This window comes from Micromys minutus (assembly GCF_963924665.1).
Source record: "Micromys minutus genome assembly, chromosome: 9".
Taxonomy (NCBI): domain Eukaryota; kingdom Metazoa; phylum Chordata; class Mammalia; order Rodentia; family Muridae; genus Micromys; species Micromys minutus.
In genome coordinates, this window is record NC_137978.1 from 33,245,514 (window position 1) to 33,268,654 (window position 23,141).

The 23,141-nt window shown below is 39.7% G+C and overlaps 3 protein-coding genes across 5 annotated transcripts in view; 2 read left to right on the forward strand and 1 right to left on the reverse strand.

The window, feature by feature from the left end:
- Nucleotides 1-7,494, forward strand: part of IPP (intracisternal A particle-promoted polypeptide) — a 27,850-nt gene extending 20,356 nt beyond the window's left edge. Inside the window, exons 7-9 of the mRNA XM_080921527.1 lie at nucleotides 2,162-2,284; nucleotides 3,870-4,090; nucleotides 5,079-7,494. Of these exons, the coding sequence (XP_080777653.1) occupies nucleotides 2,162-2,284; nucleotides 3,870-4,090; nucleotides 5,079-5,303 (569 nt within the window). The 3' untranslated portion in view covers nucleotides 5,304-7,494. The remainder of the gene's footprint in view (nucleotides 1-2,161; nucleotides 2,285-3,869; nucleotides 4,091-5,078) is intronic.
- Nucleotides 7,495-8,693: 1,199 nt separating this feature from the next.
- Nucleotides 8,694-12,514, reverse strand: TMEM69 (transmembrane protein 69). 3 transcript variants are annotated; one of them, XM_080921546.1, is made up of 3 exons: nucleotides 12,455-12,514; nucleotides 11,553-11,689; nucleotides 8,694-10,726 (listed from the first exon to the last, which is right to left on the reverse strand). In XM_080921546.1, the coding sequence occupies exons 2-3, from the start codon at nucleotides 11,592-11,594 to the stop codon at nucleotides 10,028-10,030; spliced, it is 741 nt and encodes a 246-aa protein (XP_080777672.1). In that variant the 5' UTR covers nucleotides 11,595-11,689; nucleotides 12,455-12,514; the 3' UTR covers nucleotides 8,694-10,027. The 3 variants fall into 3 exon arrangements, with proteins under 3 accessions (XP_080777672.1, XP_080777671.1, XP_080777673.1); XM_080921545.1 differs by having other exon boundaries at nucleotides 12,429-12,499; XM_080921547.1 differs by having other exon boundaries at nucleotides 12,439-12,485.
- Nucleotides 12,515-14,236: 1,722 nt separating this feature from the next.
- The window catches only part of GPBP1L1 (GC-rich promoter binding protein 1 like 1), a 36,213-nt gene continuing 27,308 nt past the window's right edge, over nucleotides 14,237-23,141 (forward strand). The window contains exon 1 of the mRNA XM_080921535.1: nucleotides 14,237-14,350. The gene's annotated coding sequence lies outside the window, so the exon portion shown is untranslated. The remainder of the gene's footprint in view (nucleotides 14,351-23,141) is intronic.

Consider the following 23,141-nt stretch of genomic DNA (forward strand, 5'->3'; position numbering starts at 1 on the left):
GTAACCCTAAAACTGAATTCTAGGCCAGCCTCGGCTTCACTATAAAACCTCTCAAATATAAAAAATACCTGCTGGGTGGTGGTGGCACACGCCTTTTATCGAAGCACTCAAGAGGTAGAGGCAGGTGGATCTTTGAATTTGAGGTCAGGGCTACACAGTGAGAAATGGTGTCTTGAGGAGGGAAAGAGAGGAAGAAAATAGGAAAAGAAAAAAAAGAAGAAACTCACAAAGCTAGTACCTGAACCTGAGGGCTCATTGCAGAGGGGGATGGAAAGCATGGGTCAGTTAGAAGACTGCCTCTTAGGGAGTGTCAGAAGGTACACCAGAAGGTCTTCCCACCATGACTGCATAAATACAAGCTGAAGGAGGACAACAGCGACCATCAGTTACATGGATGGAGGAAAGCCTATGTGGCTTCAACTCCGCACAAAGAACTAGACAACCAAGTAATGTCAAGAGTGGAGAAATAGTCTTCCCAGGAAAGAGCACACCAGTCCATTATGTAGTACCAAAACGTCAGCCCTGTGAACATACATACAAGTAGCATATAGATTGAACAAGTTGTACTTATGGATGTGGGAATATATAAGATAGACATATATGTATGTGACAATAATTCATGAAAAATTAATTTAAAGACAAAAGAGTATATGGGAAAGCTTGAAAGGAGGAAAACGGAAGGGAAGAAGTGATGTGATTATAATCTCAAAAAAAAATCCAGCTTAAAAGACAAACAACACAAAAAGTAACTGGACAGAAGGCAGAAGCAAGCAGATCTGAGTTCAAGGCCAGCTTCGTCTATAGTGAGCTTCTGGCAATCCGGGACTACACAGTGATACCATGTCCAAAGAAACAAACACTTGGTGAATATTTAGAAAATGAAACTTGGGGGTGAAAGCCTTTTGAAGTCACTAAATTCATCCTGAATAAGTAGTATACTGTAGTTTGGCTTAGAATTAGCCTTAATAAATATTAACAGTTTTGAAGCTATTAAAGTCATGTTAGAAACTAGTTTAGTTTAGGTCATGGGAGGTAGAAGCAGGAAGATCCTCTGTGTTCAAAGTCATTCTGATCTACATGAGTTCTAGCACACTGAGGGCTACATAATAAGACATTGTCTTTAAAAAAACAAAAAGAATGAATAAAAAAGAAAGATAGTCTTGTGGTCAGGTGTATTAGTGCTTTTTATTGTTTTTCTAGACTAGGTTTCTCTATGTATCCCTGTCTGTCTGGGAACTGACTCTGTAGACCAGGCTAGCCTCAAACTCAGAGGACTGCCTGCCTCTGCCTCATGAGTACTGGGATTAAAGGTGTGTGTTGGCGGATTTTTTTTTTTTTTAATTGGATTCTTATACCTCTACCTCCCTTCCAACTCTCCAACACTAGGCAGGAGAAGATTAGAGGGAAAAGAGAACATAGACCTCGGTAAGCAACTTCCTGCTGATTAGGGGCATTGGGGTCCTGGGGCATGTCCAATTCGTATCCAGCAGTTCAGCAAACAGCAATCTAGCAATAGCAAACACAGCAGCAGGGACCAGCAGAGACCAGCAGGGGGGAAGCAGCAGCCACCACAGGCCCTCTTGGAACTCTCTTTATAGCCTCTCCAGAGTCCCCAGAATTAAATGGTCTGCAGCTGACAAAAATCAGGTCCCTATTAGTAAATGAGGTAAATCATAATCACCTGTTATGAAGCAGCCTTTTATCCTACACCTAGGATTAAAATTAAAACATACTCACATAATATAACTGGGTTTAAAAAACAAAACAAAACAAAAAACTCTCACAACAGGTATGTCCATCACCATCTATTGTTAATACATATCTTTAATCCCAGCTCCCAGGAAGCAGATTCGTGCAGACCTCTGAGTTCCATAAAAGCTGGGGTTATATAGTGAAACTACTCCAAAAATTAAAAATAAAAAAAAGTTTTTGGAAAAATTGTATTTCTTCTACAATATGCTGAGGTTTTCTGTTTGTTTTATTTTGTAATGAACAAATCTGAACTTTACTCATATTCTGACCTTTCGTGTAAACTTAGATCACCTCTGGTCTTTGTGGACTCATCTGTAACATGAAATAGTTGGACCAGGTGGTTTCTAAAGTCTTTGTCGTAAGTAAGATTCCCTTACCTCAGAAATTATTATTTTTCATTTTGTTACAGGAGGGTGGGTTGGAGCCGAGATTGGCAACACCATTGAACGGTTTGACCCTGATGAGAATAAGTGGGAAGTCGTTGGCAACATGGCAGTGCCACGTTACTACTTCGGGTGCTGTGAAATGCAAGGTATTTATAAATTTTTTCTGTTCAGTTACCAGCCATACAGTAGTTGTCATCTTGCTGTGTGTATGCGTGCGTGTGGTTTTGTTTAGAATTGGCTTTGATTGGTATAATAATTTTGAAGATATAGAATATATAGAATTCATGTTAAAGAGTCGTTTTGGGAACCAGGGCATGGTGCTGCATCCTTTTTGAGACAAGCTTTCTCTGTGTATCCCTAGCAAGAAGATGTGCATGCACATGTGCGTGTGTGTTAATATGTTTATAAAACAGTTTGAGAGGCAGACAAAAGGTAAAGGAGCTTCTACTAAGGGTGACTTGGTTTGATTCCTGGAACATACATGGAAAGAGAGAACCACCACCTGCAAATTGTTCACTGACCTCCACACATGCCCTGTGGTGTGCACATATGTGTGCATATGATAGACAAAGTAAATAGGTGTGAGTTAATGAACTATTTGAGGCCCTATTTTCAAAATATATTTTAGGTCTGTTATTGGAGAAGTAGTGTTAGTAATATAGAAGTTCTAGCTTTTAACTTTTTTTTTTAAAGATTTATTTATTTATTTATTTAATTTCATGTATGTGGGTATACTGTAGCTGTCTTCAGACACACCAGAAGAGGCATTGGATTTCATTACAGATGGTTGTGAGCCACCATGTGGTTGCTGGGATTTGAACTCAGGACCTCTAGAAGAACAGTCTGCTCTTAACCACTGAGCCATCTCTCTAGCCCAAGATTAATTCTTTTAAAAATTCCATAAAAACATTGTAAGAATGTGTTTTCATTTTAATCCCAGGTGTGGGGCTTTGGATTGTCTGCAGCAGCGGACTAAGATTTACCTTGTGTTTTAGCAGAGGCATGGTTTGTCAGCGCAGATAGTTTTTCTTTTTTCTTTTTAATAATCTTTGTATTTCTGGGAACCTTTCAGAGGGTATAAAAATACTAGAGCCCTGATAGGGGGATTGGTGGTTGTTGTTCATTCAGGGAGGTTGGTTGTAGTTTGTTAGTAATCATGCTCAAAGAAAAAAAAACAAGAAGAAAGAAATTAGATTCAGGGATCTCTCTCTCCCCTCTGTCCGTCTTTCTCTCCTGTCTTGTGATAGGAGGTGAAACAAGGGAAGGAGGAGGAATAACGGGTAGGAAAGAAAAGCCCACAAAGTAGCAAAGACCAGTTACAGGGTGTGGTATCACTCTTTGTTGAAACTGTAGTCACCAGTAAGTGTTCATATTAGGTTTATACCATCCTATTCCTATAGATCTACAGATGCACACACATGGAATAAAAAAAAATCCAGATAGAGTAGCTGTTAGTAAAACAAGCATTTAATGTGTCTTCCATTAGTGTCATTTTCTCACATCAACACTTAAGTTATTTTTCATAAGTAGGGAGAAAGTACAAAGACAGTTTTCAATTTTTTAAAGACAGGGTCTCACTGTGTAGCTCTAGCTGTTGTCCTGGAACTCACTGTGTACACTTGGCTGGTCTGACTGCTTCTGCCTCCTGTCTGCTGGGATTAGAGGTTTGTACCGTCATGGTTGGCTTGTACCTGTTCAATAAAAACTGAGCACAAATCTTCCACTTTTCAGGTTTAATTTATGCAGTTGGAGGGATCAGCAATGAGGGGCTAGAGCTTCGTTCCTTTGAAGTGTATGATCCACTTTCCAAGCGCTGGTCTCCACTTCCTCCTATGGGAACCAGAAGAGCATATCTTGGGGTGGCAGCACTCAATGACTGCATCTATGCTGTTGGAGGGTGGAATGAGACACAAGATGCCCTTCATACTGTAGAAAAATACTCCTTTGAAGAGGTAGGGTAGACAATTTCAAATGCTTAGTGCATTGTTTTCTTTCAGTACGTATTAGATCTGTAGTGATATGTTTTCTTTCTTTTTATCCCCCATTGGATATTTTATGTATTTACATTTCAAATGTTATTTCCTTTCCTGGCTTCCCCTCTCCCATCCCCCTTCCTCTGCTTCTATGAGGAAGTTCCCCTGTGTTCTCTTTCACTCATTATTTTGATTACCAGTTTTGTCTTTCTCTTTTTAAAGAATAAACTTTACACATCAGGACCTCTGGAAGAGCAATCGGCACTCTTAACCACTGAGCCCCTGGGCATTCTTTTTCAAACCACCACATGTATTGGGTCCTTTTAACTGCTGAGCCATCTCTCCAACTACCTAAATAAAAACTTTGAAGAATCTTTTATAAATAAAAAGTCTTTTACTATATAAGCTTATTTCCCCCTTGGTACTTGATCTCTTCATTTTGAATGTATTACTTACATTTTACAGACTTAGGTTCTCAGAATTTTGGCTTCAGTGACTCCTACATGATTTTTTCAAACAGATTTCTTTATTTTTATTTTATTTGTTTGGGTGTCTTGTGCCACATGTATACAGTATCTGCAGAGTCCAGAAGAGGGTGTTAGTGTTAGGTCCTCTAGAACTAGATTACAGATGGCTGTTAGTACCATGTAGGTACTGAGAACTGAACCTCAGTTCTCTACAAGACCACTGAGTTCTTTTAACCAGTTCTCTCTGAGCTTTCTCTTCAGTCCCTCTATATGATTTCTAGATTATCAGCCAATCATAGTTTATATTTAAGTATGTTTAACTATTATTTCTCTAATCTTAGTTTTGTCATACCTACCCAAAAGCACATTTTAAAATTGTATATATTTACTTAATTGGTTTGTTTGAATTTAAACATGTAAAGTCTAAATATATGATTTCTCAGAGATTTTATTATCAATTTATGACAGTACTAATGTTAATTCTTTTCTTGTTTTATTAGGAAAAGTGGGTTGAAGTTGCTTCAATGAAAGTGCCTAGAGCAGGCGTGTGTGTTGTGGCAGTCAATGGTCTTCTGTATGTGTCTGGAGGCCGATCTTCTACCCGTGATTTCTTGGCCCCAAGTACTTTGGACTCAGTTGAAGTTTACAACCCTCATTCAGATACATGGACTGAAATTGGTAACATGATCACTAGTCGTTGTGAAGGGGGTGTTGCTGTACTATGACAGAGAAGGCACAAAAGCACACGAAACACTTTGAAAATGTAGGTTCTGACAGTTTGCAAATCAAACATGTATTTGTGATATGATCTTATTCTTTTGAGTATCCCATGTATAGAATAGATAAAGAGTGAGTTTTCTAAAAATTTGAATGAGAATGGATATTAAATATATCTTAAAGTAATAAAGTACTTTTACAGATTTTCAAAACTTAGCAACAGTACAAATGGTATTTTTGCCTTACAGTTATTCAGTTATCAATAGAATCCTGATTGTAAAAAAATTGTTTGCTAGAAACTTCTGGGAAATAGTACGTTTTGGCTATTTCTCCAGTGCAATTCAAGTTGAAACATAGTCTGTATAGTGCAAGGATGAGGCAGTTAAAATTTTCTATAATTTGTGATTTGAACCAGAAGATAGTTTTCATGGTGTCACTTGGCCTACAGAGAAAAGCCAATGAAACTGTCCTTTAATGACAGGGGTTTTCACTATCCCCAATCAGTTTATTGGTGGCAGAATATTATGAAGGACAGATAGTAAATATCTAAGTTTTTTGTTTTGTTTTCTGAGACAGGGTCTCTATGAAGCTCTGGCTGTTCTGGAACCTTCTATGTAGACCAGGCTAGCCTCAAACTCACAAGAGATCTGTCTGTTCCTGCTGCCCAAGTGCTGGAATTAAAGGCCTGTGCCATTATGCCCCATCAATACCTAGCTAGCTAGATAGGTTTTGTTTTTGATAGTCAAAGAAAATATTTTGCTTTGATTCTGTGAATGCAAGTAAGGAATTAATAGGTTCTTGGTGAAAGTTTTTTTTTTTTTAATAGTTTTGCTTATTTATAGTTATATGGTTGTGTGTGTTATATGTGGACCATGTGTATGCAGGTGCCTGCTCTGGCCAGAAGAGGGTGTACTATCTCCTGGAGCTGGAGTTACAGGTGCTTGTTAAGCTGCCTGATGTGGGTGCTGGGAACTGAATGATTAGGTCCTTAAAAAGAGCTGCAAGTGCTCTGAGCTTTTGGGCTATTTCTCCAATCCCCCTGATGACAATTGGTTCTCATATACATGTGTGAGAGTTTTACCTGCAGTTTTGTCTGGAATCTGGCATTACTAATGGTTGTGAACTACCATGTGGGTGCTGGAGCCTTCTGGAAGAGCAGCCAGTGCTCCTAACTGCTGAGTTATCTTTTATGTCCCTTAATGACAGTTCTTTACTGAAATGGTATGTAATGGGTATAATAGTTCCCCCAGGCATTATTATTTAGAAGTTTCTCCTTTATTTTCTAGGAAGTTGTCAAAATGATCTGTTTAGTTTTAAGAAGAGGGACTTTTATTAGATTATCAAGCTCTGATTAATTTGCTTGTTCTTGGGTAACTGTATGTAATAGGTTAGTATATGCTACTGCCCGGTTTGGAAAGTGCGTAATTGTAGTTACAACTTTTGATTGTTTTGTTTTTGAGACTCCCTTTATATATATATATATCCCAGGCTAATAGTAAACTGTCACCATTGTTCCTGCTTCAGCCTTCCAAGTGCATGAGTCAACACACATGGCCCTGTAGGTACAGCTTTGAGCATCCTTATTCTGAAATCTGAAAGTTTTTGAATGGAAACATCCAATGTAAATAAAGTTTTGGATATTAGATCATCTTAGATTTCGGGTTTTTCAGAACAGGGAAATTCAGCTGATGAGTGCTACATAAATATTCTAAAATATGGTGTATTTTGAAAATCAAACACTTCTAGTCCCAAGCATTTCAGATCTTTATCAGGGATTTAACCTGTACATGTAGAAATTTTTATAGACAAAAACTAAGTTTTAACTACCTTGCTTTAGCTGAATTCAGAAGGCTATATCATCAATGCTTTTATCTCTGGTAGCCAGTTAGAACCACTTTATTGAGGTTTTGCATACTTTAGACTTAATTGGCTGAGGCAGAAATGTAATGTCAAGACATTCAGTATTTGGGTATATATGATTAGTTCACAAGTTCCCTGAAAAGTTAACTAAATGTGTATTATTTCTCAGGTGATAACACATTGTTTTTGAAAGAATGTACTAATTAATACAATTCTATTTTCTTTTCTTTGAATTAACTTAGTTCATTAGCATTACTGAATTACCAAACTGTAATAGTATTACACTGGCTTTTTTTGTTAACTTTAGGAATGTATACATTTAATTATATAATTCCATTTTCAGAGAAATTAATTAAAGTGATCTTTCTCCAAATTGTTTGGAAATGTCAGTATGTTTCTAAATACTTTGTCTATTTTATATGTGCTGGCAGATACCTGAAGCCCCTTCTACTGGAGGAGGCTGAGGACAAGTGCATAAAGTACTAGAGTGGGTACAGAATCACAGTGGGGACAGAGCTCAGGAAACACTGGCTAAGTGTGCACTTACCCATGCATTTAATACTCAGCACCTCAACAAACAACAAAAAAAAATTACTCTTTTCTTTTAAAGACCAAGGGGAATGTACTTGACAAATCAGTTTTTAGCCAGTTGTGATTTCTCACACCTTTAATCTTAATAGAGAAATGAAAATCACCATAAACTTAAGGCCCCACTGTAACAGATTTTTAAAGTATATATTTTAATTCACCTGAAAATTAGTATTTTGAAAGTGAAATCGGGCAGTTAGTTTAAAAATATGACTAGCTTCTCTGGAAGACAACACATTGGAGATTAGGAGAAAACCTGAAATAATTTAATATAAGTAACCTAGAACTGGAGCTGGAGAGATGGCTCAGTGGTTAAGAGCAGGGACTGCTCTTCCTAGAGGTCCTGAGTTCAATTCCCAGCAACCACATTGTGGCTCACAACCATCTGTAATGAGATCTGATGCCCTCTTCTGGTTTGTCTGAAGACAGCTATTGTTTTTATTTGACAGCTATTGTTTTATTTATTTGAGACTCTCTGTGTAGTATTGGCTTTTCTGGAACTAGGTAAGTACATCAGGTTGATCTATGTAGTTCACCATTCCCAATAACGATTTAATATTTAAATTTTATTTTAGTATATATGAGTATTTTGTCTGAATATATGTCTGTGTGTCAAGGAGGCCCCATCCAAACCCCAAGAACTATAGTTATAGTTGTTAGCACTGCGTATGTACTGACAATTGAATATGGGTTCTCTAGCAGAGAAGGGGTTGCTCTTAACCACTAAGCCATGACTCTAGCCTTTTTCTTATTATTTTAAAAGCTTTGGTAGGCTAATTGTGGTCAGAAAACTCCAAACAAAAGCTAAGACATGTGCCTAGCTTTTCTGTGAGTGGCTTTCCTTATTCCACTACTGCCTACCACCTTTAGAGCCACAGATCATTTCAGTTCATAAAACTAGTTATATCAGGTAAAATAAAGCTTAGACAAGCCAGGTCTAGTGGCATACACCTTTAATTCTAGCACTTTGGAGGCAAAGACAGGCAGATCTCTATATGCTCCAGGCTAGCATGGCCAACATAGTGAGTTCCGGGACAGCCAGAGCTACATAGTGAGATCCTGTCTCAAAACAAAACAAACAAAACAAACGAATAGACAAACTCAAACAAAAGGCTTAGACATGCAGTTTCCAGAAATGCTATAAAAACTTGACAGAAATACTTTTATTTTTAAGGTGTCATGAACTTCTTCCTAGTGCCTTAGTTAGGTTTCCATTGCTGTGAGGAGACACCATGGCCAAGACAACTCTTATAAAGGACAGCCTTTAATTGGGGCTGGCTTACAGGTTCAGAGTTTCAGTCATTTCTCTTCATGGTGGGAAACATGGGCAGCACTGGCACTGTTGAGAGTTCAACATCTTGTTCCAAAGGCAACCTGGAGAAGACTGTCTTCCAGGCAGCTAGGAGGAAGGTCTCAAGGCCCACCCCCACAGTGACCCACTTCCTCCAACAAGGCCACAACACCTAATAGTGCCACTCTCTAGGCCAAGGATATTTAAACACATGAGTCAATGGGGGCCAAACCTCTTCAAACCACTACAAGTAAAATTCTTGTCATGAAACAGGATTTCATAATTGCTAGACTCTAACACAGGATTTGTAATGTTATCTTTTACTGTTCACAGTATCATCAAACCACATTAAAAAAAAAACCACAAAACATGAAGTATTTAGGTACATGACTATATAATTCACACACAAAAAATGTAAACTAGCCTTATATGACATAAGGAATTAGGAAAAAATTTCAAGATAAATTTCTTAGAAATAATTTATATAATTCCAATACTCAGGAGGCAAAAGCAGGTAGATATCTATAGCTTTTTTTGTTTTTGTTTTTTGAGACAGGGTTTCTCATGTAACCCTGGCTGTCCTGGAACTTGCTTTATAGACCAGGCTGGCCTCAAACTCAGAGATCCACCTGCTTTTGCTTCCTTTTTCCTGGGATAAAAGGTGTGCACTACTACCATCTGGCTACAAGAAATACCTCTTTAGAAAAAACAAAGCCAAGCTATGTATGAAGAATAAATTCCTACCAGTGGGAGGGGAAAAAAGAGACAAGAGAAACAGAATTATGATTTGTGATGCTAAAATGCAGCTTTACAGGGTAGAGATGGAGGCTCGATGCTCAAGAATATGTACTGCTATGGACCCAGGTTTAGTTCCAAGCCTAGACACTTGAGTGGCTCAGAACTGTTTGCAACACTAGCTCCAGGGGATTCAACAGTCTTCTGGCCTCCTCAGACACTGCAAATAATATCAAGAAAGTAGTCTTACACTTCTACTCAATCAAATCTCCTGGGCCCTTTTTCTGGATAAACATCTTCAAGCATTAAAGTGACTACAAATGAGAAAAAAGCCACTAAAGTACTTATAATCCTTAAAGCTTTGAACCAGTTGGGATAATGTGGTAAGAGGAAAAGTTCATTATGTAATGCTATCCCTAATCCTATTATTAATGTGACTATGGCTTCATTGAGTCTTTCAGAAAATAGGATGGCTAGCCATGAAAACAAAACAGGACTCATACTACTAGCTAAATTAATGTAGTCTGGTTTAGCTGGACTACTTTCTGGCAGAGTAAAGCCCCATCTGATTCCTCCCAAGAATGCGAGGAAACTGGCTCCATAAGCCATCTGAATAAAAGCGAGTATGGGGATGTAAGACTTTGTTATTACCATGATGAGTGGTGGAGCAGTAAAGGGGATTAACCCCACCAGAGTCGTATATAAGGCTGGCTTTGGGCTATCACGTAGGTAAGTGATGGTGCTTGGCTTCTTGGGGGGAAGGACTGCCTCCTTCTGTTTTTTAAAGTTGCATGATGACACGTGATAGCATTGTATCTTCCTCATACACACTTGAAATGACATGGGAAGCCAAGGTCTTGGAGACAAAGAAGAAAAGTTCTGCAGAAGACATGTCTTGGGAGAAAGTATATCTATTTTGCTGATTCTGAGTCTCACTGTAAAAGGGTTCTTCAGCATCTATAAAGGAAACAGAATCAGGAGACAAAGCTTAAAAATAAGAACACATGGTACATAGAAATACATACAGGCAAAACACCACATATATAAAGTAGTAATTTGAGGGTTGGAGAGATGGCTCAGTGGTTAGGAGCACTGGCTGTTTTTCCAGAGGACCCAGGTTTGATTCCTGCCACACGTGGCTCACAACCAATTGTAATTCCAGTTCCAAGGAGGTCTTACACCTTCTTCTAGCCTCCACACACACTACATGTAGGTGGCACACTGATATACCTATAGGCAAAACACCCATACACATTAAAAAAAAAAACTCTTAAAAATATTATTTTGAAATTGAAACATGCTGGGAATGATCCCATGCTGGCTTGTACTCCTTTTATCTTCAAAAAAGTTAGAATGCTTTTCCTTCAGCAACCTACCTGGCCATTCTTTTCTAACTGTTCTATTTATGTTATAGAATCCTGTCTATTATTTTCTGTAGGATTTATTCCTATTTACATGCGTGTATCGGTGTCTTCAGGAGGCTTCAAGTCGTCTAAAGTCGGAGTAACAGTGGTTGTGAGCCACCCAACATAGGTGCTGGGATCAAACTAAACCCCTAGTATGTGCTTTCAACAAAGCTGAACTGTCTCTCATGGTCCTCTCTATTCTTGATATCCCCTATTCTCTTTCCCTGATGTATATATTTTACTCCGTAGCAATTACTATTTGATATAGTAAATATTTTACTTATTTATAATTTGCCCTTTGTTTTCCTTTCTCACTTAATACATATATTTGTATCTGCCATAGCCAGAAAGTTATTGGCAAATAGTGCTCAACTAACCTTTGAAGATGCTCCAGAAATTTTCTGGATGAAGTGAAGCATTCTGGTCTCTACTCAAGAGTTTTGTCTGGGGAAGATGCAATTTTGATTCATAAATTTCTATAGTTGAGGGGGTTGGCTGAATTTGAAGCAACGTCCTATACATAAAAAAAAGATACCACTTAATTGTTTACAATTTATAAGAAGTCATGAAAATCTCTTCGATGAAACAGGATTTATTTTGATTTATTTATGTATTTATTTGCCAAAGAGTAACACGTTAAGGAAGTAAGTTTTGTTTTGTTTTCTGAAGAATAATTTTAGTTTTGGCTGTTTGGTTAAACAAAAAAAGCTATGTGAAACTAAACATCTGGATTTAGCAAACATCTCTACCACGTCTTTAGGCACCAGTGATGTACCAGTTTTCTCATCTTTAAAACTGACAATTATACCCACAAATTGTCTATCTCCTTTAGTTATTGTGTACTTCAGAGCTGTGAAAAGTTTACAATAAAAATGGGTAGCCACAAATATCACTTTGTTGTAATTACATGTTTTCCATATATTAGTTTTCCACCTTCTGAAACCCAGTAACTAGTGTAACACGTGTTTTCTAATTTTGGAGTATTATAATGTGACAGGCAGAAACCTAGAGACAGAAGGGTGATGAGATCAAAAACTAAATGCATATGGTTAATTCGTCCAATCCACGATAAAACGCCCAAATGTTTTCATTTCGCCAACGCAAAAAACACAAACTGGGAGCTTCCACCCGACATTTTAGAGATAGGAGCGGAATTTAGGCACAAAAGGGTCCTTAATACGCCGGAGGTGACTATCTATCTCCTACATACCAACCCGTAGTGACCCCGCCACCACCTCCTTCCCAAAGCGTACGCTTGATAACCTCGAAATATACTTGCCACCATCACACGGCGCAAAAGTTGAACACAGGAACAACACTTCCGGCAACTGGAATCACACAGCCCCCACTTCCTGAGGGCAGGAAAATGAGTCCGGACGGGAACTTACTGTAGCAAGTTCCGACTCTCCTCTTTCCGTTTTTTGTGTGCTTCCCTCCCTCAGTTATTTTACTTTATTTTAAATGTGTGTGTTCATGCACTTTAGTGCATGTACCCACTGAGGTCAGAGGCCTGGATCCCCCACAGTATAGGTGCTGGAAGCTGAACTGAGTGAGGTTCTCTGTAAGAGCAGTAAGCGCCCTTTAACCACTGAACTGCCTCCGAAGCCCGGAGGGCTAATCTAAAAATATTCTAATTGAAGTCGGCTTTCAGACACCTAACAAGTCTTTGTTCCAGGATTCCTAACCAGCTTAATACGTATAACAGTTCAGAAAGGTAGAGTACAATTTCTGAAGCAACCCTAGTAACAGTAGTAGAAGCTAGGAGACATGGAATTGGCCGAATTGATCTACGGAATCTTTTTTTTTTTTTTTTTTTTTTAAGACAAGATCGCCCGAAATACTTAACTTTGCAGGACTACGGAATCGAGTTGACTGGACACATCTTTTGCCCACTTGAGTCCTTTATTGCTACTACTGGGCGAGAATGGAGGGATAATTTTGTTTTTATTTTCTTACTATTACCTAGAAATTACACTGAGGAATACAGAGGACTGGGACCCAACATTCAAAATTCTATGAATCAAGGTGTGGTGTTACGGGCATTGGGCGTAGAGATCATCCAGGAAGTAACATCATTCTTGAATTTATCCACTGTGTGATTTAGTCTAAGGCTCCTCTCCCCACCCCCCAACCTGCCGGCCAAAGGAACAAACACCAAGTACTTTGAGCGTTTTTGGATCCTTGTGCAAACAGCTGAAAACAAAAAGAGTTCATTTACGTAGAGGCCCTTTTTGGATAGTTCTTCCATTCTAAGCAGTACAACTTCCTGAAACATTCGTTTCTAGTGAGACGCAGTTGTCCGCCAGTCTTATTCCCTCCTCTGGCAAGGTTGTACCGCCCCTTCCTGTCATGCAATACCCAAGGGAGTGCTAACGGACTCCTTGGGGATTTATTGTCAAAGACGGGGCTAGACCAGAAATCACAGGCTCCGTGACGTCTGCAATGCCCGTGAACTACAACTCCCGACGGGTAGTGCGCCGACACCGCCGCGGGGCGGGTGGTGTGTGTATCTCTCCCTCTCTGGCACGCCTACAAGTGGAGTTTCAACGACGCGTGCATGAGAAAGGAGGGGCAAAGGTGTAAAGGGCTCGGAAAACACGCTCTTCCGCTACTTGTTTCTTATTCTAGTAGTTGTAGCATCCTGCTTACAATCGAGGTGTTAGAGGGTGAAGACAGAATGGGCGGGGGAAGAACTGGTACAAATTATATCCACCCATTTTACGGACCCGGCACGGAGCTTTAAGGGGACGTGCTGAATTCGGCCGCTCCTTGCCTCAAGGCGAAAAGTTTTGTGGAAGGAAGAGCCGACCCGCCGGGTGTCCGGCAGAAGGGCGCCGGGGGCGGGGCGGGAAATAACCGCTGCGGGCGCAGCCCAACGTTTAGGGAGCGAGCCGCGGGCGTCCGGGCGGGGTCACGGAAGCAGGCTCTCACGCATGCGCGTGTGCCTTTGCTAGTGGGCGTGAAGGAGGCGGGCCGAAGCGGCAGAGGGTGGGTCCAGCTGGTCGTCGCTCCTCCTCCACCCGCTCTGCCCCCTCCTGGGCCTTGTGGGCCGGGCAGCCATTTTGGGAAGAGCTTTGTTATGGTTGTGGGTTAGTCACCTCTGCTGGTCGGAGAAGCTGGGGACGCGTCCTTAGGCGCCGCGAATCGTCCTTGACCGTAGCCCCGCCGCTGCCTGGTGAGTGCGGATTTTGGACACAGAGCAGAAGGAGACCTCGAGTCGTCCCGGCGCGGGCTCCACCGGCTGCCTAACTGGCCGTCTATGAAAACTAGTTGGAAGAAGGTCTTGCACAGGTGGTTGGGTGTGGGTCTGCCGGGGTGGACGAGAGGAACTAGAAGTCGTCTCGTTGGAACGTCCCCCTCCCCCCAACGGGAGGAGCCTTGCACACACTAGCGTCGCCGCGGCGGTTCCAGAGCTCTCTGACTTCAACTTCGGTTCCCGGTCGGAAACGCTCACCTGCGGCTCCGGCTCCTTTCCAAGAGTTCCGGCTTGATAGTGGCTGAGTAATTTGGTTTACTCGGGTTTTTTTTTTTTTTTTTTTTTTTTTTTTATTCTTTTATTTTACCTTTCCTTAAAATAAGAGCCGATGACTTCTGTTTTCCAGTTAAGAGAAACTTAACGAGGAAAAAAGTCGTGTAAGTCAAATGTGGAATATGTGGGTGAAAGGGAACTTCCACGCCCGGAGTTGGGGTTCTCCGGGGTAGGAAGACCTTGTACTTAAGATTTTCTTACCAGTTATCCATCATACTCCGTCTCATTGGGGAGAAGGTTTGATTGGTTGAAGTGTCTAATTAGTCGTTTTTATTCCATGCTAAATCTCCCCAACCCATAATATTTAAAAGATACTGAATCTAAAATGGCTGTAGCCTGGGGAAGTACCCTGTTTAGATGCTTAAATACGATAACATTTCGGTTATTTGGCCTCTTTGGTAAGGGTAGGTGAAAGCGAAGGTGAGGCTCAGGAAGTTTACTACAAAAGTTTACATAAGAATGGGCGCGGTGTTTTTGTTTTTGTTTTTTGTTTTGGTAGTCGTGGGTAGTTCTGAAATTGTGCTGTGGTATCAGTTTTGTCTGCCACTTTTGTATTCTGAGGTTGATGTGTATAATGTGTTGAATAGTTTAACTTTGATAACTCTTAGTTACCCGGAAAACCTGAAGTTAGTGGTGGTTCGTGTTGTTTGTTTACTAGTAAGCTTCTTCGGTAAATTTCATCAAAAAATAAAGTATTAGACCTCAGTAGACTGAAGTTTGTAGTTCGTTGGTGGTCGCATGATTTTTTTTTTTTGCTTGTTTTCAAGATGGGTGTCTCTGTGTAGCCCTTTCTATTCTGGAACTCACTCTGTAGACTCTGGGCTTGAACTCAGATCCTGAGTCCTGGGATTAAAGGGTTTCTGTATCACTACTGCTCGGCAGGAGGTCTCAAGATTTTTAGGATGGTTTTCTCCTCAGAATCCATTTACAAAATAAAAAACAATTTTGCAAGTGAAAATATGTTCAGAAATACAGTGCTAGGTAACTGTGTCCCCTCCCCCCCTTTTTTAAACTAAAGACAGTCTTTACTTACAAGGCAAAAATACCCTGCCAAAAGTGCAACAAAAACAATGGCAAATTTTAATCTTGGGAAAGGTATGATTGAGTTGAAATTTCTGTCTATTTAAAAGATAAAATGGAGTGTAAATTTTGGATCTTTGAAGATCCACTCACAAGATAAACTGCCACCTTTCATAGAGTTGGTTTCAGTTACTTTTATACATTCGTTTAGACAGTAAAGTTTTTTTTTTATGTGTATGGGTACTGTGTCTGCATGTATGCCAGTGTAAATGTACATGCAGAGCCCATTGAGGTCAGAAGATATTGGATCCCCTGGGACTGGAGTTAGAGACATTTGTGAGCTGCCAAGTGAGTGCTGGGAGTCAAACCTGGGTACCCTGGAAGAGCAACAAGTGCTCCTAACCACCGAACCATCTCTTCAACCCCAGCAAATATTTACTTATATTGTTGGTCTTGGAAGAAAATCATTCAAAGTTCTTTTTGAAAATTATAATTGCTTTCTGTTTTGACATTATTGTTTTACAGTGTTTGAGAGAGACTGTTAATTCATCTCTTTACCTTTTTTCTGAGTGTTCTAAAATGGCTTGCATTTCTTTATTGGTCTAACTATTCTTTCGGTTGATAGTGGACAGTGTGCTTTCAGAATTCTTAAAGTTGGGAGGCAATTCTTAAAGTTAATGGGAAGCCTTTATTTTGAATTAACAGAATTCTTTTTGTTTGTTTGTTTTTTAAGTTGGGGGTTTTTCTGTGTAGTGCTGACCTGGAATTAACTCACTTTGTAGACCAGACTAGCCTGGAAGTGGAGTATACCTACCTACCCATGCTAGAATTAATTAAAGGAGTACACCACCATGTCTGGCTTTTTTTCCCCCGACCATTTCAATAATTTGTACATGATTATTGTATTTAATAATCTGTGAGTGTATTTCTGTGTATCTCTGTGGATGTGTCTCTAGCTATATACATATACGTAGAGAAACACTTTTTTTTTGAGACAAGAGTCTTACTATGTAGAACAGTGGTTCTCAGTCTTCTAATGTTGAGGCCCTTTTAATATAGTTTCTCATGTTGTGGTGAGGAACCCCAACCATAAGATTATTTTGTTTCTACTTCACAGCTGTAATTTTTCTGCTGTTAGGAATTATACTGTAAACATCTGATGTGACCCCTTGAACTCACAGGTTAAGAACTACTGGTGTAGAGTAATGCTGATTTAGAACTCACAGAGATCCACCTGTTTCTGCCTTTCCTATGCTGAAATTAAAGGCATTCTCCACTGTACCTGACTACTTTTTATTTTCAATGTAGGAGATAAAACCCAGCCTAGTGCATGCTACAGATATTCTCACTAACCTATATACCACCAGCCTATAATTTATTTTCTAATAGAATGAATTAGTTTTATTATTAATATGCATGAATGTTTTACCTGTGTGTATGTGCATCACATGTGTGTCTGGCACCCTCGGAGATCTGAGTTTGGCCTTGGATCCCTGGGACTGGAGTTTCAGACTCCAACTTGGCGTCAACTTGGGTTCTTGGAATTGAACTCAAGTTCTCTGAAAGAACAAGTCAAATCTCCAGTCTATATGATTGATTGATTGACTGATTGATTTCTCTCTTTCTTCCCTTCCTTCCTTCATGGTTTTTCAATCTCCAGAGTTTTGAGGTAGCCCTGACTGTTCTGGAACTTTGTAAACTGCTGGTGTTGAACTCAGAGATCTACCTGCCTCTGCTTCCCAGGTGCTGGGACCAAAAGTGTGTGTCACCACCACTGCATGGTTCTATCTTTCTATTTTAGGGAGGGAGAGAGAGAGAGAAAGAAAGAGAAATTGATTGATTGATTGATTGATTGATTTATGAGTACACCGTAACTGTCTTCAGACACACCAGAAGAGGGCATTGGATCCCATTACATATGATTGTGAACCACCCTGTGGTTGATGGAAATTGAACTCAGGATCTCTTAAAAGAGCAGTCAGTGCTTGTAACTGCTGAGATGTCTCTCCAGCCCTATAATATAGTTTTTAAATCCTCATTTAATCAGTTCTCAATCTTCTTTCAGAAGACAGCAAATCTTATAGTTTAAGACTAACATATTCCCTTTCCCGGTCCTGCACACAGAAGGAAGACTGTGAGACTAGATATTTATTAATAAATACCTAGGCCTTAAGTTTTGGTTCATTTCCTGACAAGCTTGTAATTTATTTAACTATTTAAACTATTGTGTCTACCATGTGGTTAGTTACCTCTTACTCCTTTGCATCTCCTCTGCATCTTTCTCAGCATCTCTCCAAGTTCATCTACCTTCTGTCGTTCCAGTCTTTTATCTCTTACTATTTTCTAGAATCCTCTCTCTTCTTGCCAATGTCCCACTTCCTACTTCCTGCCTTACCTTATTGACAGGTGATATTTATAAGAGATTCTCTCTACATTTGTCCAAAATGCTTTTTCCGCCTTCAAGACTAGCTCTGTCTGCCCTGGAACTCACTACATAGACCAGGCTGGCCTTGAATTCAGATCTACCTGCTACTGCCTCCTATGAACTGGGATCAAAGTACTAGCTCAAAGTACTTTCTTGCACCTAATTGTGTCTCTAGTGTTGTTATTTAAGACTAGGTCTCATGAAGCTGTCATGGCAGTCCTTGAGATGTGAACCTTGTGCTTTGCTAAGCAGATGTGGGTTTTTGTTGTTGGTTTTTGTTTGTTTTTTTCTTACTTTGTCGTTGAGAAAAGTGGAGGTGAGACTCATTTGTCTAGTAGACAAACCTAAGTGGACTGTCACAGTGCTTGAATGCTGCCTTGTAACTGGTATGCTGCGTGTATGTATTTGTTTTTTTCTTATGTAGTAGGTTGAAGGGTTTTGTTCTATTGTGTTTTGAGACCTGGTCTCACTCTGTAGCCATGATTGGTCTGGAACTTACTGTGTAGATATAGTTGCATCAAACTCAGTAGAGATCTGCCTGCTTCTGTCTCCCTGTGCCACATCGGCCTTAGTTGGTTTTTTGTTTGTTTGTTTGTTTGTTTAGTTTTTCAGTGATGGAGGTTGAACTGCCCTACCCCACCCCCAGTCCTGACTGCTTTTAACCATGAAAGTTAAACTGCTGTAACATTAAGGGGCATGAGCCATTTTAAGGCATCCTAACAAAAATGGTTTCTAGAAAAGCAAACTTTTGGTCAGGCAAGTAGCTCGGTTAGGAAAAGTTATTTGCTGCCAGGCCTAAGAGGATCTGAGCTTGATTCCTGAGAGATCCACATGGTTGTTGGGTGAGATTTGACTCTAGTGAATTGTTCTTTGTGCTGTGTGATAAAAAGGAATAGAAAGGCAAATCTGAGCTAGGAGAATGGCTGGGATATAAAGTATTATTTGCGTGATAAGCCAGAGGACTTAGATTTGTATCTGTAGAACTCCTGTGCAGAGACAGGAGAATCCCTGGAAGCATGTGGACCTAACCTGGCATATGCAAATGAGACCCTGTCTCACAAGGGAGAAAACGTGGACTGACATTAGAGATCATCCTCTTACCTTCAACGTACAGTGGCACATGTTCACCTGCATTCATAGAAACACACACGTCACATACACAGGTCTTTCTCTTAAAAAGAAAAGGCACATTTGAATTTGTGTTATGGGGGATCTTGTTATACTGATATTTACAAAGTCATTGTAATTTGTGTTGTCCAGAATTTAGCTTATTTTTGTGCTGAAGATCTAACATCTCAAATTACTTTTAAATCAAACCCAGTGATTTCTGTTTGCTACTGCACTCTGCCTCAAACAAAACTACCCACAGTCAAAATATTAAAAAATGGTTTTATAAGAGAAGCTAAACTCTTCCGTCCACAAATATGCTTTAATTGTAAGGTTTGTTCATTACCTAATACAATATGAATTGAATTTTATAGATGATTTCAAATACACTAAAATTTATAAAAAGGCAACTATTACTTTATATACCTGTGATGGTTTGGCCCAGGGAGTGGCACTATTTATTAGAAGGTATGGCCTTGTTGGAGGAAGTGTGTCACTCTGGGAGACTCTCCTCCTAGCTGCCTAAAGATGTCCAGTCGGTTCCTGGCTTCCTTCGGATGAAGATGTAAAACTCTCGGCTCCTCCTGCCATGCCTACCTGGACACTGCCTTGCTCTTGCCTTGATAATGGACTGAAACTCTGAACTTGTAAGCCAGACCCAATTGAATGTTATCATTTCTAAGACTTGCCTTGGTCATGGTGTCTGTTCACAGCAATAAAACCCTAAGACTGAAGTTGGGACTGGGAGTGGTTCTAGAGGAGAAGAAATATAAGGATGAATCTTTTAAGAATCTGGAATTGGGGGCTGGAGAGATGGCTCAGCGGTTAAGAGCACTGACTGCTCTTCCAGAGGTCCTGAGTTCAATTCCCAGTAATCACATGGTGGCTCACAACCATCTGTAATGAGATCTGATGCATCTTCTGGTGTGTCTGAAGACAATTACAATGTACTTATACATAATAAATACATAATTTAAAAAAAAAAGAATCTGGAATTGGTTTAATAATTCACCAGCACTTTCAATTACTGAAACCTTTCCAGATACTCTTCCTCCTGGGAGCTCAGAGAATATAGAAAACCCTTGGTTGAAACTATATTTCAGACTTAAAGAAGTTAATTCTTTTGATTATCTCAATGAATTAGGTGATTCAGTGTACTCTACAAGTTGGTTACAAAAAAATGGAAAATGATTTGGCTGCCATTTTACTCTTAGCATCTCTGGAACATTTGATGAAGGAAAAGAGTGAGCTGTATGGTGAAATTAATGGCTCCAGATGCAAGTAAACAATCTAAAGGTTGCTAAGTGTGTCTTTGAAGAGAATCTTCTCTCCAGCAGCCATAGAGCTGGAGTTGCAGAAACTCAAACTGAAATTCTCATTATAATGTTGGCTGAATTACAGTGAAAATTCAAGTCTCAGCCTCAGAGGGTGTCAGCGGTAGAAATAAGGAAATTAATTGGCAAAAAAAAAAAATGGGATCCTATAACTTGGGATGTGGATGTGTGGGAGGGCCATGTTGAAGCTCAGAATTTTGAATCTTGAGATTCTCAAGGGTTTTCCCCACCTGAGGAAGTAATAATACACTCAGCTCCACTCCTTGAAAGAATGCCTTTTTCACATGAGGAAATGAATTCCTCAGAGTCTGATATACCAGCAGTGACTTTCGCTGAAGAAAATGCCACCAGCATAGTGGGGTATTCCTGTAACAGCCTGACCATGTTTTGGGGAGGACTGTGGAAGGACTTTGGAACTAGAAGAGCCATTGGGATATAAAGAGCTCTGTGGGATGTTCTGTAGGAGCTTGGAAGATGATGTTGAGAATGGTACAGAAGATGGAGGCTGGGCTTGTGAACAGTGTAAACTAAATAAACCCTTTGCTCCCCAACTTGCTTCTTGGTCATGATGATTTGTGTAGGAATAGAAATCTTGACTAAGACAATTCTCTACCTAAGCAATCATCAGCTCATAACTAGTTTGACAAATTTTTCAGCAAAACAGGCACTGAAGGTAGGTAGTGCTGTTAGCACGTTTCCATGTACTGGAGGCTGGGAGTATCTGGTCGACCACAAAGCACTTATTTCCACAATAAAAAGACTTTACAGTTTTCCAGCTGAAATATAAAAATCCAGGAGCCTAGGTATAGGCTTCTTGTGGGAAGGTGGGATGACAAAGCATGGTACAGGTTCTGGAGATCTGGCTTTGTACATGACATACCACCAATGCATTACACGCCATCAGTCTAATGGTCTTTAAAAATCTGATTTTAAAATCCTCATTAAGTTTATCTTCCTTTACTGTAAACAACCAGCCTACTTTACTTTGTTATTAAGACTAAAGGCCAAATCACTGGACTGAAAAAAAATTAAACATAAGATCTACGATTGACTGTACTTTATATTTGACTTGAAAACTCTTGTTTATACTTAAAAGTTTAAATTTTCATTTACTTTCTTGGTTTCTGTAGATACATTTATAGAATAATTAACGTCTATTTTTTAAGTCCCTTTTTAAGATGAGTGAATGGAATGTGTTTTTGGAGACCAGAAGAGGGCTTTGGAACTGGATCTGTAGTCAGTAGTGAGCTCGCTTGTAGTTACTGGAAACCAAGTTCTCTTAATACCTATTTTAAACAAGAGCTAACTAAAATGAAAGAGACTATATATTAGATTCCATTTTATTTTTTGAGACAGTGTTTTAACTATCCACCTGCCTTTGTCTCCGGGTGCTGGTATTAAAGGCATATGCTATTGCACCTGGCACATTGAACTCTTGATTTTTTTCTGTATGTATTTGTGTGGGTATATGCATACCTTGGTACATATGTTGAGGTCTGAGCCAGCCGGCCTCCTGGCCCTGTGCTGGACTCCATAGCACATAGACGTTTGTGAGGGTTGGAGAGTTGACTCCGCGGTTACGAGCACTTACCCAGTTTCAGTTCCAGCATCTGTGTGGCTCAGTCTCCTCCAGTCTCAGGGCGCCGTACTCTGAGCTAAGCCACATCTCTTCTGGAGAAGAGATTTTTTTTTTTTTAAACAACTTTTATTTTGTATGTGTCACAGTGCTTGTATGAAGGTCAGAGAACTTTAGGAATTGATTTTTTGAGAATAGATGTCTAGAAATAATTCTACAAAATATTCACATGAGGTTAAAAAAAAAGTCTTTTACATAAATATACCCATTCAGGGTCAGTGCAGTTTGAAATTATTGATAAAAGTTAGCTCTCCTTATTTGTTTCAGATAAACAGGGGCTTTGTAGTTTATGCTGGCCCAGGACTCTTAATAATCCATCTCCTTTAGTGCTAGAAACTACTGGCATGAGCCACTATGCTTGAGTGGGGAAAAAAAATGATCTTTACTGAACAACTTGGTTGTAACACGTTCCATTTGTGTAGTGACTTTTGGAGCAGATGTTAAGAAAAGCAAATATTTTTTCTGGTTTTAAAATCTTGGGGGCTTAATATTTAGATGTTAAGGATTAACATAGAATTCTTGTTCCTGAGTTAATTTTTCAGCATTGTAAAAAGAAAAGTGGGGCTGGAGAAATGGCTCAGTGGTTAAGAGCACTGACTGCTCTTCTAGAGGTCCTGAGTTCTATTCCCAGCAACCACATGGTGGCTCACAACCATCTGTAATGGAATCTTCTGATGCCCTCTTCTGGTGTATCTGAAGACAGCTACAGTGTACTTATATACATAAAGTAAACCTTTTTAAAAAAGTGAATAACCTTAAAATTTCATAAACAGCCTGGTAGGTAACTCACTCCAATAATCCTCGCTCTTGGGATAAGGAGGCAGTAGGACTGGGTTCACAGTCATCCTCTGCCTCATACATAGTGAGTTGAAGACCAACCTGGACAAAAAAGCAAACAGGGCTGCAGCTCAGCAG